At 39.9% G+C, this 13,045-nt stretch overlaps 1 protein-coding gene across 2 annotated transcripts in view; it reads left to right on the forward strand.

Annotated features, from left to right (window-relative positions):
- LOC101160156 (receptor-type tyrosine-protein phosphatase gamma) overlaps window positions 1–13,045 on the forward strand; it is a 231,765-nt gene that overhangs the window by 45,766 nt on the left and 172,954 nt on the right. For both annotated transcript variants that reach the window (XM_078947503.1, XM_023955062.2), the window contains exon 2: window positions 5,829–5,945. In XM_078947503.1, coding sequence (XP_078803629.1) covers window positions 5,829–5,945 — 117 coding nt within the window. The remainder of the gene's footprint in view (window positions 1–5,828; window positions 5,946–13,045) is intronic.

Here is a 13,045-nt window from a genome sequence, read left to right on the forward strand (position 1 = left end):
AATGTTTGTGGAGGACTATTGTTCCTCCTGCACTCTCCGAGTTTCCACATTCTTTACTGGGATATGAATAATTGGTATGCAATAAAAAATGCATGATCATAATGCTTTACAGTAAAGATGATTCAAAGATGGTTTACCGGAAAGTCGATGGTTTTATCTGAATACGGTATTCCTGCAATAGTTGTGTTAGATTTTCATGTGTCTTTGAGTTTCTCAACGTTTCTGTAGTTTAGAGGTCACCAGCACGCATAGAGCATAGTATCAGACTGGAGAGTCTAATACTGATGCCACTAAACATTCTGAAAAGAATCTAAAGGCAGCTTTTTTGACTTAATGGTTGTGGTTTAGTAGAAATGCACAGATCAATGGCATCTTACTTGACACTTTTTAGCCTGTCATATGTGTACTTTATAGGCTGTACAGGTTGAGAAGACAAATGTTGGCATTTTACACTCCAGTAATGCAGAATCAGTTGTAGACAATGCTGTAGTATCAGTGCTGGAGAATCAGAAAACTGCATGGACAAAAGTTGATGGAACAGACAAGTCAAATAAAGAGAACAGAATAAGATGGCAGCTTACACGACATACACAAATAAAGGGTGTGAAACAGGCAACACAACAGGAGAAAACTCATTTGCCACTATCGTACAGAACACCAGACGTGAAGGCTGAAAACAGAGTATTTAATTTGGAATGGACAGATTCACATCAGGTCTTCCTTCACTTTGGGAACACTAAAGCAGTGTGTCAGATATTCTCAGAAACAGTAGGCCTCATTAAAAGCGACATTATGTAACAAAACAAAAAGGTTTTGAACAAACAAACTGCAGATGAGCCTCAGACAGCTCAATTTAAGCCGCTCATTCCCTGCCCAACAACGAGCTCAGCAGAGTTCCCTCTGAGTTGTTCTGGGTTTTGAACCAACACAAAAAGTCATTTACTGATGGAGGGGTTGCCAAAAAACACACAAGTGTAACTGAAACACTGCTTGAGGGAAAACAAAACAAAGCAAATAATGATCCGTCCACCCTCTGGCTTTGACTTGTCTCCGATATTCCTATTCTGAGTCTGAGGACAGCAGGTCTGTACTTCTTTACCATGTTTGGCTCTACATTTAACTAGATGTGAAGGAGCTTTCTTTACAATTAATAATATTTAAACCAGATAGGAGAATATTTGAGGATAAATTACCATCTTAATACAAAAATCTCTAAAACTGGTTGTGACCCACAATATTAAACCTAAAAAAAGGCATTTTTTAGAAGCACATCTGCATTTTTCCTATTTTTGTGTATTTTAAAAGACAAAATGTTTTCTCCTTGGTAACTGAACATACATACTTTTGTACACTGCAAATTGAATCATAAAAAGTAAAAAGACCCTTGTGTCTAGAAAATTTGTCATATTTTCTGTCTCGAAAAAAACAAATCTTATAAAGAAAAAGTAAATAAAAATACATAAACAAAATGATCTTAATTTGAAAAACATGTCTAAGTGACTTGATTCTTTTTTCTTAAAATGATAATTCTTGGTAAAACCAAATTTCTTACCCCATTGGCAGATTTTCTTTGCCTATGAAGTGAGAAAATCTGTCAATGGGGTAAGAATTTTTGACTTACTTGAGTTACTTGTCACGCGATACTGAAGTTTCCGGTATATAAATTTGGTGTTAGGTAACGATTACATTCTAATGTTAATGCTAATATAACCAACAAACTTGAATACAAATGAAGATTTTGCAAACTTTTGCTTCAAGAATTATTTTTACAATGGAACCCTTTTAAGTTTTTCTTAAAAAAAACCCCATAGATAGATTCATACACCACCCCCCTCTCCATTTCTGCACGTTCTAACCCTTAAGCAATTCTCATCTTGCAGAGTTGCAGGATGAGCAACCTAGGACTCTTTGGACATTGTAACACTATAACATGCAGGGAGGAGTGCAAATTTTTTTTCTAAAGGAAGACAGGAAGCATCAGACTATGGTTTGCTTTATATCATGGGGAATGGCAGAGAATGCATCTGACAGATCAGCATGAAGGAAACTGCTTTTTCTCTAGTAAAACAGCTGATAAACTTAATAAAAAGGAAGTTTAGAGCAGTGTTTTTCAACCAGTGTGCCGCGGCACACTAGTGTGCCAAGGGAGATGGTCAAGTGTGCCGTGGGAAATTGCCCTCATTAACTGATCTAAAAACATTTTCCATCTCCATGATTTCAGCTCTCTGTTCATCCAAACAGGCCCTGATAAAACACTGAGGAGTTAGGAATATAAAAGATCATAAAATACTTTTTCTTTGCGTTTATTTTATTTTATTAAAGACATTTTGATAAGAATGACGATACAGTACCGCGATTCAGCTGCACCTTCGGCTGTATTTTGGAAACGTCCCGTCCCTTTAACTGTCTCCACCAATCATTCTTGAAGGCTTAATCACATGTCATTAGTCTGACCAATCAGAAGTGGTTAAAATCTTCACTTTCTTGTCCCGATTTAGCTCGTAAAGTCGCTCAGTTCTAAAAAAAAAATACCAGCTAAAGCTCGTCTTTAGCGGTGTAGCTTTCCACAGAATCCGATGTCAGACCGTGGAACAAGTGAACAAAACAATGAAGCTCAGAGACGCGATCTCTGGCCGTTTTTTGCACTACATCTCCCATGATGCATTGGGTTGTGAGAGTGACAGCGCAAACGGATATCTGTTGTTAAACGTCTTGAAACCAACGAACACACATCAAACTGTTTTTAAATCTTCTAACTTATCTTTTATTGCATCTTTTAGAAAAAAAACAGCTGCAGTTTCTAGCTTTTTCTGCAACAATTATCTAAAAAATGCATGTGAGATTGTGGAGGGGCTGTAGATCAATACAGACTATGAGTTTCTCCTTTTTTTTAATTTTTGGATGCTGGTGTGCCGCGGGATTTTTTTTAAGGTTAAAGTGTGCCGTGGCTCAGAAAAAGTTGAAAAACACTGGTTTAGAGCACACACAGGCATGTTTGAAACCTCCTTATTAACGTGGGGATGAGGGGGTGACTGGAAATAGCTAATGAAGGACTGACCAATGCAGAAGTTAAAGGTTTCTTGTGCATACTTGTAGCCCTTGTGCTATTCTAGGCACTTTAACGTTGGGAGTTGGGTCATCTAGACCAGTGTTTTTCAACCTTTATTGAGCCACGGCACACTTTGACCTTGACAAAAATCCCGCGGCACACCAGGATCCAAAAAAAAGAAGAAGCAGAAATTCATGGTCTGTGATCGACAGCCCCCCCCACCACCACCACAATCTCACGTGGATTTTTGTGATAATTGTGGCAGAAAAAGCAGGAAGTTGCAGCTGTTTTTTCTAAGAGATGAAATAAAAGTTAAATTAGAAAATTTAGAAACTGTTTGTTTGTTGTGGTTTCAAAACGTTCCACAAGGTCGACTCATTATGTGCTGTCCCTTTAAGCCAATGCATCATGGGAGATGTAGTGTTAAACGGCCGAAAAAGGGCAGAAAGACTCTCGTCTCTGAGCTTCATTGTTTTTTTCACTTGTTCCACGGTCTGACAGCGGACTCTGTAGAAAGCTACACCGCTAAAGACGAGCTTTAGCTGGTATTTTTGTTGGAACTGAGCGACTTTATCAGCAGAATTAAGAACAAGGAAGTGAAGACTTTAACCACTTCTGATTGGTCAGACTGATGACATGTGATTAAGCCTTCAAGAATGATTGGCGGAGACAGTTGAAGGGGCGGGACTTTTCCGCAAACTGCTATAGCTGCAGGTAAACCGCGGTACCGTCATTCTTATCAAAATGTCTTTAATATAATTAAATAAACACAAAGAAAAAGTAATTTTAAGATCTTTTATTTTCCTAATTATACAGTGTTTTATCAGGGCCTGTTTGGATGAACAAAGAGCTGATCTCCTGGAGATGGAAAATGTTGTTAAAGCAGTTAATGAGGGCAATTTCCCACGGCACACTTGACCATCTCCCACGGCACACTAGTGTGCTGCGGCACACTGGTTGAAAAACACTGATCTAGACCCACTAGACAGTGCGCTGAACCTTTTTTCTTCAATGATTTGTGATCTTCACTGGTGTCCATGGATTACATGAAATCTTTCCACCTTTATCCACCTTTGTCATGGTAGGGAGAACACGTCAATGTAAGAGTGGGGTCATCTAAGATAGCACAAGGGTTAAAGATACACAGATTCTGCTTCAGAGTCCCATGAAAACAATCCAGGCTTTTTTATGAATTCAAATTTTGTCTTCCTGACCCTGAAATCTACATGTTTCTGCAACCACAACACAGTGAATCTGACCTTCCTGATGACTCTAAACATAGAGATAAGATCCTGCACTGAATCGTCAAATGGTTTCAGTTTGGTCCTGATCTGGAGTCTTACGGCTGCTGGAACCCATAATTCCCCTCGACAGGGCTGTCAACAAGGGCTATGCAACAAGAGCCATTATTGCATTTGCAAAAATGCCACTTAATGATAACATTGGGATTCTCTAAGGATTCACATACACAAAGAACTTAGATTGACAGAGAAGGTCTTAGTTTGAGTTTGCACTGTTCCTCCAGACATCATTGTCTCCAAAGACTTTTGCACCATCACCAGAAGCCAGAGGAGCTGTTTTGGATTACTGAATGGTGATCATGACAAGAAAAACGGGAAAGCATAATTCTTTTGTTTCTAGAAATGTAGTATTTATTCCATCTCTCCATCTTGCAGAAGGTCTGTTCCAGAAAGGCTGAGACCTGCCGCTCAAAGCAAAAGTTGTTTTTTCTGCTGTGATTGCTACAGACACAATTATTTATACGTTGAGCGCTGGACAGGGAGAGAGAGGTGGGATTGGCTGCTGTGTCTGATCCCTAACAAGAGCGGGATCTAAAAGTTGAAAGAGTCAGAAAAGTTCTGTGGTGGTTCTTGGTGAAACTTTCTGACTCAACTTTCAACTCAAAAAAGAAAACAGACGTTTAGAGGTCATGTGGATTCTCTGATCTCTGAGGTTGTTACCCCTTAACAGAAACTGTTCTATCTTTCCTTGTTTTTTCTTCTGATCATCTCCTCACCAAGCAGAAAATTCCCTTGTAAAGGCTTCTAGAGTTTTGACAGAGTAGATGATGTTTCTGTGTTTTATTTATTTTATTTTTTTGTTGGTCCTTCTCTCTGACCTTTTGAACCTTGTCTTTCTGCTGTTTGAGAACTAAAAATGCAGGAGAAAACTCTTTCAGCTTCAGGACTTCACCTCTAGTTCTCTGTTTGCTCATTATCTGCTTTCATATGGAAATAATCCAGAGTGTCTGCATCATTTCGCGGTAAAAAATAGAAAATCCTGGTCCTGTGAGGATGACCTTGTGCTTTTGGAGATTTATTCAGAGATCATTCTTTCATGGATTCATAAATCTGTAATGATGAGCGAGCATCTTTCTGTTGGTTGAATACAGTTATCTGCGGGAAAATGCAGACCTGGATATGTTTGGTTCCATGGAGTTGAATGTGAGAAGTTTGTTCACGTATGATCTCTCTGTGGGATGCCAAGGGGGGGTGCTGTGAGTCAGCATGAAGTGACACTAGAAAGGAAGATCAGACACGTCCAGGCTGTATCTTCTTAAATCAAACCCAAAACTGTCATTTTCACTGCGGTGATGCTCCTTAGCCTCTCTGTCAGTGTGCATCCCTCCGTTGGATCATGGTGACCACGGTGTTTCTGGGGTGACTGGGCTAGAAACCCACAGGCCCAGCAGGAGTCTTTGCAGACCTGCAGGGGGCCACAGCTCAGACCTGAAGCTCTGCTTCTCCACATGCTCACCCTTCTTTCTTCTCCTTCACAGCAGGGACTGAGAAACCAGTGGGGAGCCGGGCACCTGTCCAGAGTCCACACAAAGCTGCGGCCGGCGGGTCACGACTCAGCAGATCTGCCACTGAGGAACCCTACTGGGCCTACTCAGGTGAGCATCGCCCCCTGACAGCGATGCGTTCAGTTTCAAGCTTTGGTGGTGGTGTTGGGGGATGTTTTACACGATGAAAGAAATCCAACATGATCCTTTTATTAAACCAAATGAGAGTTTTCTGGAGAAAAACCCAAATGGTAAAAACTCAAAGTCTTACTTAAGTTGAATTAAAACCATCATGCAGGGTCACTTTAAGTCTGTAGGTTTGTCAAATGAAGATAAAGTGTTATTCCTTAATAATTTAGAAGCAAAAAAAACTTGATGGTTGCTTGTCAACAATAGTGAGTGGAAAGCGGGGTAAACAAAACCATTTTGAACTTCAATAATTTCTTTATGCTCTTAAACAGGAGTGGCTATTTCTTGTACCGTATTTTCAGCACTGTAAAGTCCACTTAAAAGCCTTATTTAAAAAAAAACAACAGTCAGGAGTGCCTTATATATGGATTAATTCTGGTTGTGTTTACTGATGTTGAAGCGATTTTGAGAGGTCCATGGCACTCTGTCAAAAGTTCCAAACAAGGTTGGGCATTATTGTGAATATGCTAATATAAAGATGTTGGACTGTTTTATTTTTAATTTTTTTCAGGTATATAAGAAGTATGGGAGTTAGTGTAATCACAGTAACGTTTGTTTTAGCTGTATCAGTCTGTTTTTTTTATGTTAACAAGGTTAGGTTATAGGTATTGTGAGTACCCCAATGTGGGAAACATGCAGCATGTTACAAACCAGTTCAAAAATTACTGTGGGTGTAGTTACTACAGTCTGACTGACGAACTCATCTCTGACTCTTTTGTCTCACTTAATGCGTCTTTTAATCTAGTGCGCCCTATAGTTAAAGTTTCTTTAATGAAAAATGGAGGAAAACTTTAAATGGCATATCAGCCTATCAGCAAAATTTCCAAAATGTTGCAACCCTGTATCTCATGGTCATCCCTCAGGGTTTGTCTCTGATCTCTCTGATCACTGCTTTGGCCCAAACTTCAGTCCTGCATTTGCTTGTCAAAACTGTGAGAAGCTGCAGGTGTTCAGTTTCTCCAAACACAAACGTGTGATTTACCGAAATCAGCTCTGTTTTTACAGTGCCTGCTCCTCACCCTCCCTCTTCCTCCTGTGTGCTCCTCTGGCCTGGAGGCATCTTCAGGCCCTTTTTTGTGTTCCAGTGGTGCTTCAGAAAAGAAGAAAGTAACCTTCTGTCCCCCTTTAGAGTCTTCAGCTTTTTATAAGGGCAGCTTTAATCTTTCAGCTCGTGTGCAGCTGCAGCTTTAGGCCACAAATGAACTTTTACTTTATTTATTTCAGCATTCTCACTCTTTGTGTAATTAGCTGTACATCCGCCCTGTGAGAACAAAATAGACCCGGGGTCTGACTGAGTTGCCAGTGTCTTTGGAGGGATCTCAAGTTCCTGAAATAATCAAAAATTGTGGGAGAAGGAGCCATTAAAACAAGTCGATGAATTCAGGAGGTCTCCTGCAGCAGAAGATCCTATGTGAGTAGAGAGGAGATAATTATGTCCCAGAGTTCCCTGTGACCACAATGTACGAGTCACTATTATAACTTAAAATGAAACCCCAAGTGAGTAAGGATTTCTTCCATCTTTAGCCTTTGTGAGGTGGCAGCACCTTAACCAGGCTTGACCTTTACACTGAAGCATCAAAGCAGTACAGACCCATATCAGATGTGTCCATCATCACATAACAGTTTTCGCAGCTTATTGGAGGTGCAGCTGGAGTCTCTAAAAGTCCGGATGAAATCCTCTCACTGCCCCCCCCCCCTCTTTCAAGCTGATTTTTCTGACAGTTTGGACAGTTTGAGTCAAGCAGCAGATGTTCAGAGATGCTCCTCAACTTAGTGCCCGCCTTCACAGACGGGGTGATGTAACGTTGGACAGGATTCAGGAAACAGACGGTGGATTTTTGAGTTTAGCGTTGTGAAGCTCCGACCCGGCTCTCATGTGCAGACATCCTGACAGGTTAACACCAAACTCTTCACACTTTTCCTGACGTCTGCTGGTGTGTGAGTGGGCTCAAACACACAACCAAAGGTGAAGGCGCTTTATGAGAGATGGCAGACAAACTGTAAGAAATACAAAAGCAAAGCAAAGCTAAATGGAATTTGCAGGAAGAAAATGGAGAGAAGTGAAGCAGATGAACGTCCAGCAGTTCAAAGCTCAAAGATTGATTCTTCTGATCTGTGTGAAGTCATTGCAGAGTAAAACTGCACAGACAGGGCTGTACCAACTTGTTTTACAAAGGGTGCCTCCAAAAATGATGTTTATGGGGAGGCTTCTTCCTGGCTAAGACGTATCATTTTGTGTTTTGACAGAGAAGCTTTGTCACAGTGTTGTGGTCATTATCAATGTAAATGTTAAATATTGTACCTGCAGCAAAATCCGGTTTATACTTCAAAGCGATTTGTGATCGCTTGGGTCACATTGATCACAAGGCTATTGACAGGGAATTGCCCCAAACACTGTGAAATGTGACACAGCTAATGACAACATTTCACGATTGGAATATTACCCCCGTAGTATAATTGGGTGCAAGTGGCACATTTTAACAGAAACTTATTTCGAGTGATTGGAAGACGCAATGGTGTAGCAAACAAGATCCAGTAAAAAGATTTTTCCAAGTCCCAGGATTTGAAGCTAAGGCCGCTAATAATGCAATCTAAATATAAATGGGGTTTGACATTATTTCCTTCAAAATCTGTTGCAAAAAACCCACTAAAATTTTACTTTCTGTTTTTTATAATTTACTTTATTTATCCGACATTGGGGAAATTCTTACTCTGCATCTGGCCCATCCCCTGGGGGGAGCGGTGGGCTGCAGGCTGGCCGCGCTCGGGGGGGGGGGGGGGGGGGGGGGATGACAGCTGGCTGGGGAGAGCGGGGATTGATCCACCAACCCTTTGGTTGTTGGACGACCTGTTCTACTGCCTGAGCTAAACTGCCACCTAAATTTCCTTTTTAATGCAACTATGACTTCAGCTATAATTAAATTAAGCTATGGAGCAAGTGGCCAATCATTTTAAATCTAACTTGAAAAAAATTAGTTATTTGGTATGTTTATTGACTTAAGATAGAAAAAAGGACCTACTTTGTCTTGTATGCATCATAACCTAACCACAACCCATATAGATGTAAGCATCTTCAGAAAAACTTTGCATATGAAAAAAAGCTTTATAAATTTACATAAATACATATTTAAAATGCCCCTCTCACCCTCCGTGGGTGGTTTCTCACCCAAGCTCGGGTCCTCTACCAGGAGCCTGGGAGCTTGAGGGTCCTGCGCAGTAAATTAGCTGTTCCTAACACTGCACTTTTCTGGACTGAGAGGTCTGAGGTCTTTTCAGGTATCTGTTGTAGCCACTCCTCCAGCTTGGGGGTTACTGCCCTGAGTGCTGCAATTACCACAGGCACCACTGTCACCTTCACCTTCCATGCTTTCTCCAGTTCTTCTCTGAGTCCCTGGTGTTTCTCCAATTCTCATGTTCCTTCTTCTTGATGTTTCTGTCACTTGGCACTGCCACATCCACCACAACGGCTTTCCTCTGTTCTTTATCCACCACTACAATGTCTGGTTGGTTCCCCATTACCATTCTATCAGTCTGGATCTGGAAGTCCCACAGGATCTTTGCCCTCTCATTCTCTCTCTGTCTCTGTCTCTGTCTCTCTCTCTCTCTCTCTCTCTCTCTGTATATATATATATATATATATATATATATATATATATATATATATATATATATATATATATATATATACACACACACACTGCTTTCCTATTGTAGATTCAGTCTTTCCAGCCTGGTGCAGGTCAACAATTTTGTTTCTGGTGTCCTTAGACAGCTTTTTTCTTGGCCATAGTGGAGTTTGGAGTGTGACTGTTTGAGGTTGTGGACAGGTGTCTTTTACAGATAACCAATTCAGAATAGTGGCATTAATACAGGTAACGAGTGAAGGACAGACGACCCTCTTACAGAATTTTTTCCCCTCGTTTTGTCACTCATGTTTGAGGTATACCTATGTTAAAAATAAAAGGGCCCCTCTCATCTTTTTAAGCAGGAGAACTTGCACAATTGGTGGCCGACTAAATACTTTTTTGCCCCACTGTATATTACCATAAATAAAATACCAAACCACAAAAACAATGCAGACAATGGCATCATCAGGTTTGAAAAGTCTAAACGCCACTCCAAAGTTTGTTGCAGTTATCGTGGACAGTCACAAGCAAAACTGGCCAATCTTAATATGAACTAGACCGCATGATTGGAGTAGGGATCCAACACGATTGATGCGATGAAGCTATGAAGTACAAACTGGAACTACAGTGGAAACCAAAAAACAACATTTCCAAAAATGAAGAACAACTCTATGATGAAATTAATACAGATAAAGAAGCAGTTGTGAGAAATATTATGGGTCAAAATGCTGCAAAAACGATTGAATTTTATTTTCTTAGTGACAAAATTAGGGAGATTTTCCACATAAAATTCCTTTTTTGCGGTGTACATGGCAATGCTAGCTTACAACCAAAGTCTCTGATGGATAAAAAAAGCCCATCAGCTAGATTTTTATGCCTTTATTACACAACTTCCTGCCAACTCAGCTCTGCTTCAGGTGAAACTGTTAGGACAGATAAAGTAGCTGTGGGTGGGGGAAGAACTGTTGGAGGTCCAGCTCTCTTTTCCATTGGTTATTATTGATCAAATGAACCCCTGACATAAATACTTTAGATTGATTCTAATTAAAAATAATAAATGCACATTCTTCCCAAATAAACATGAAAACATCTTAAAAAAGGTATTTTAGAAGATTATCTGTTATTGTCTGTTCAACATTGGTTCAGAAATGAAGTCAGGGGATCTCCTATTGTCCTTAAACGTTCATCGCATCAAGAAAAAAACCGATTAAGCTGCTGATGATCCCAAAAAAAAATGCAAAAACAAAATCTCTGCTGAGTACAAACAACAGAATGCTGCTGAGCTCCACATCCCTCTGGAGGAGGAGGATCACAACTGTGTCCTTCAGCAAAGGCGGGGATTACTTGTCTGGTTTTACATCTTAGATTTTAATCCTTTTCCATAAATGTTCCCATTAAAAGTGATTTTTTATATATATTTCTGTTCCCGCCTTACACTATAAAGAACAAAGCTTTTGAAACACAAATCTTATGATATGGTTTTCTTCCTTGTCATCAGTAACTCTCTGCATCAGGATCCAGTTTTAGAAAGAAAACATTTTCCTGCAAATGGATGAGACAGCTCATGTCTGTGATGTTGTGCTGGATCCCTGCAGCTCTGCAGCTCTGCTTAGATGTTAACAGTCTCAGAGCCAGAGATGAAGAAACAAGTCATCATCAGTCAAACAAGTGCTGTGATGCGTGCCAGCATGGCGTTCTCCATGACACAGCCTCAGCGCCTAGTGATGAAGTCTCACTTCTTTCCTGATTAGCACAGTTTGAATGATGACAGCTGTCAACAGCTCTCATCTCCACAAACACGAAAACATCCTGTTTTAGAAAAACCTCTCTGCAGAGAACATGTTCTTCAACACTTCATTTGTGAAAATATTCCCCTACACAGATGGTTTCTCAAAAAGGGCTTGAAAACATGACACCGCGAATGAAAGAAACCTCTGACCTATACAGCAAAATCTTTGTCAATCATAAATAATCAGATTTTTGTTGGTAAAATCTATGTTAACTTAAGTCCTGTTTATTGCAACACTTAAGTTTGGGAACTTTGTTTCCCAATGGTTCTCCCACAGGAACCGTTTGTTGGTTTAACCTCCATTCTAAAGTTTGATGATGAATATCGGGGCAAATACTTTCTTTTTCAGTCTTGAATACGACCTGATTTGAGACTCTATCACTCAGTCACTATGGTTAAATCCAGTTTCAAACAGGAAGTTTAGCATAAACTATTAAAAAACGACTAAATGAAACTTTTCTGAGATTTCATCTTGAACTTGGTCAATGGGCTATTCTGAACACAGAGAAGCTGTTGGTGATTCGATGCTTCTGTTGGACTTAGAGCTTCGTTGGTTTCACTCAGAAGTTCCTAAAGAACCCATGTGTACACACGGAATGCATCAATATCCCAGAAACAAATGTAAAATTTCACCTATTTGGTTGATTGTGTCTAGTCCCTTTTCTAATAACAAAAACCTGTTTGTGATTTCTTCAGCTTGTTTCTTTGTTGGTCCACAGCAGCCATAGAGCCAATCAGAAATGTGCTTTCATACCTCTGAACCGGGTCCACTGCTTGTTCGACCAAGTTGGTTTAGTATTTTGATTCTCGCAGTCTAGTCATGCAATTTATCTATAAATGCAGTGTTTGTTTATACCCTCTACCTTTGGCGAGGTAATCTCACCCCTTGCTTTGTGAGTGAAATAGGTAGAGTGGTTCTTCACTCTAACCCAGCTGGACTGAGAGTTGGAAGCAAGCCTTTAGGTTGTGAAACAAAATACTTCTATATGCACTGGAGCGAGGTTAGTGGGAAATTGATTAATTTGCTTTTAGAAGAACCACCAAAGACCTCCTGATGACCCTTGAGTCTGCTCTTCTTATCACAGTCATTCTCTTTGACTTCAGCATTGGTCACCAATTCACACTCTAATAACTGTCTCAGATGAATTGGCATCACTGGCATAGCCCCCAACTGCTTTCAGCCCCATCTATAATTCCACACTCACTTAAATCCACACAAAACTTTCAAAAAAAAACTGTAAACTGTTTCAGACAGTGGTGATCCCCAGGGCTCTTTACTTTTACTCTTGTTTTATCATCTTTCTTCTCTATGTCAATATTTATAAAAAAACATATTTTCTTCAGTTCTATACAGATGACATTCAGCTTTACCTTTACACTGGTCTTTTTTTTTCACTTCCTCCCTCTTAGATAGTCTATCAAGAATCAAAACTTGCGCCCCCCCCAACTTTTTGCAATTTAACAGAATCAAAAACAGAATTCTGTAAGTAATAGTTTGATCTACAGAGGACCTTAATGTCTTTTACAGCTTAACACTCAAACTTCCACTTTGGTTTCAATCTTTATTTAACTCTAATCTTAGAAATTTTAACTGTTTTCAAGCATTT

The sequence above is a fragment of the Oryzias latipes genome, chromosome 5 (assembly GCF_053564925.1).
Source record: "Oryzias latipes strain Hd-rR chromosome 5, Olatipes_Hd-rR_3.1".
Lineage (NCBI taxonomy): Eukaryota > Metazoa > Chordata > Actinopteri > Beloniformes > Adrianichthyidae > Oryzias > Oryzias latipes.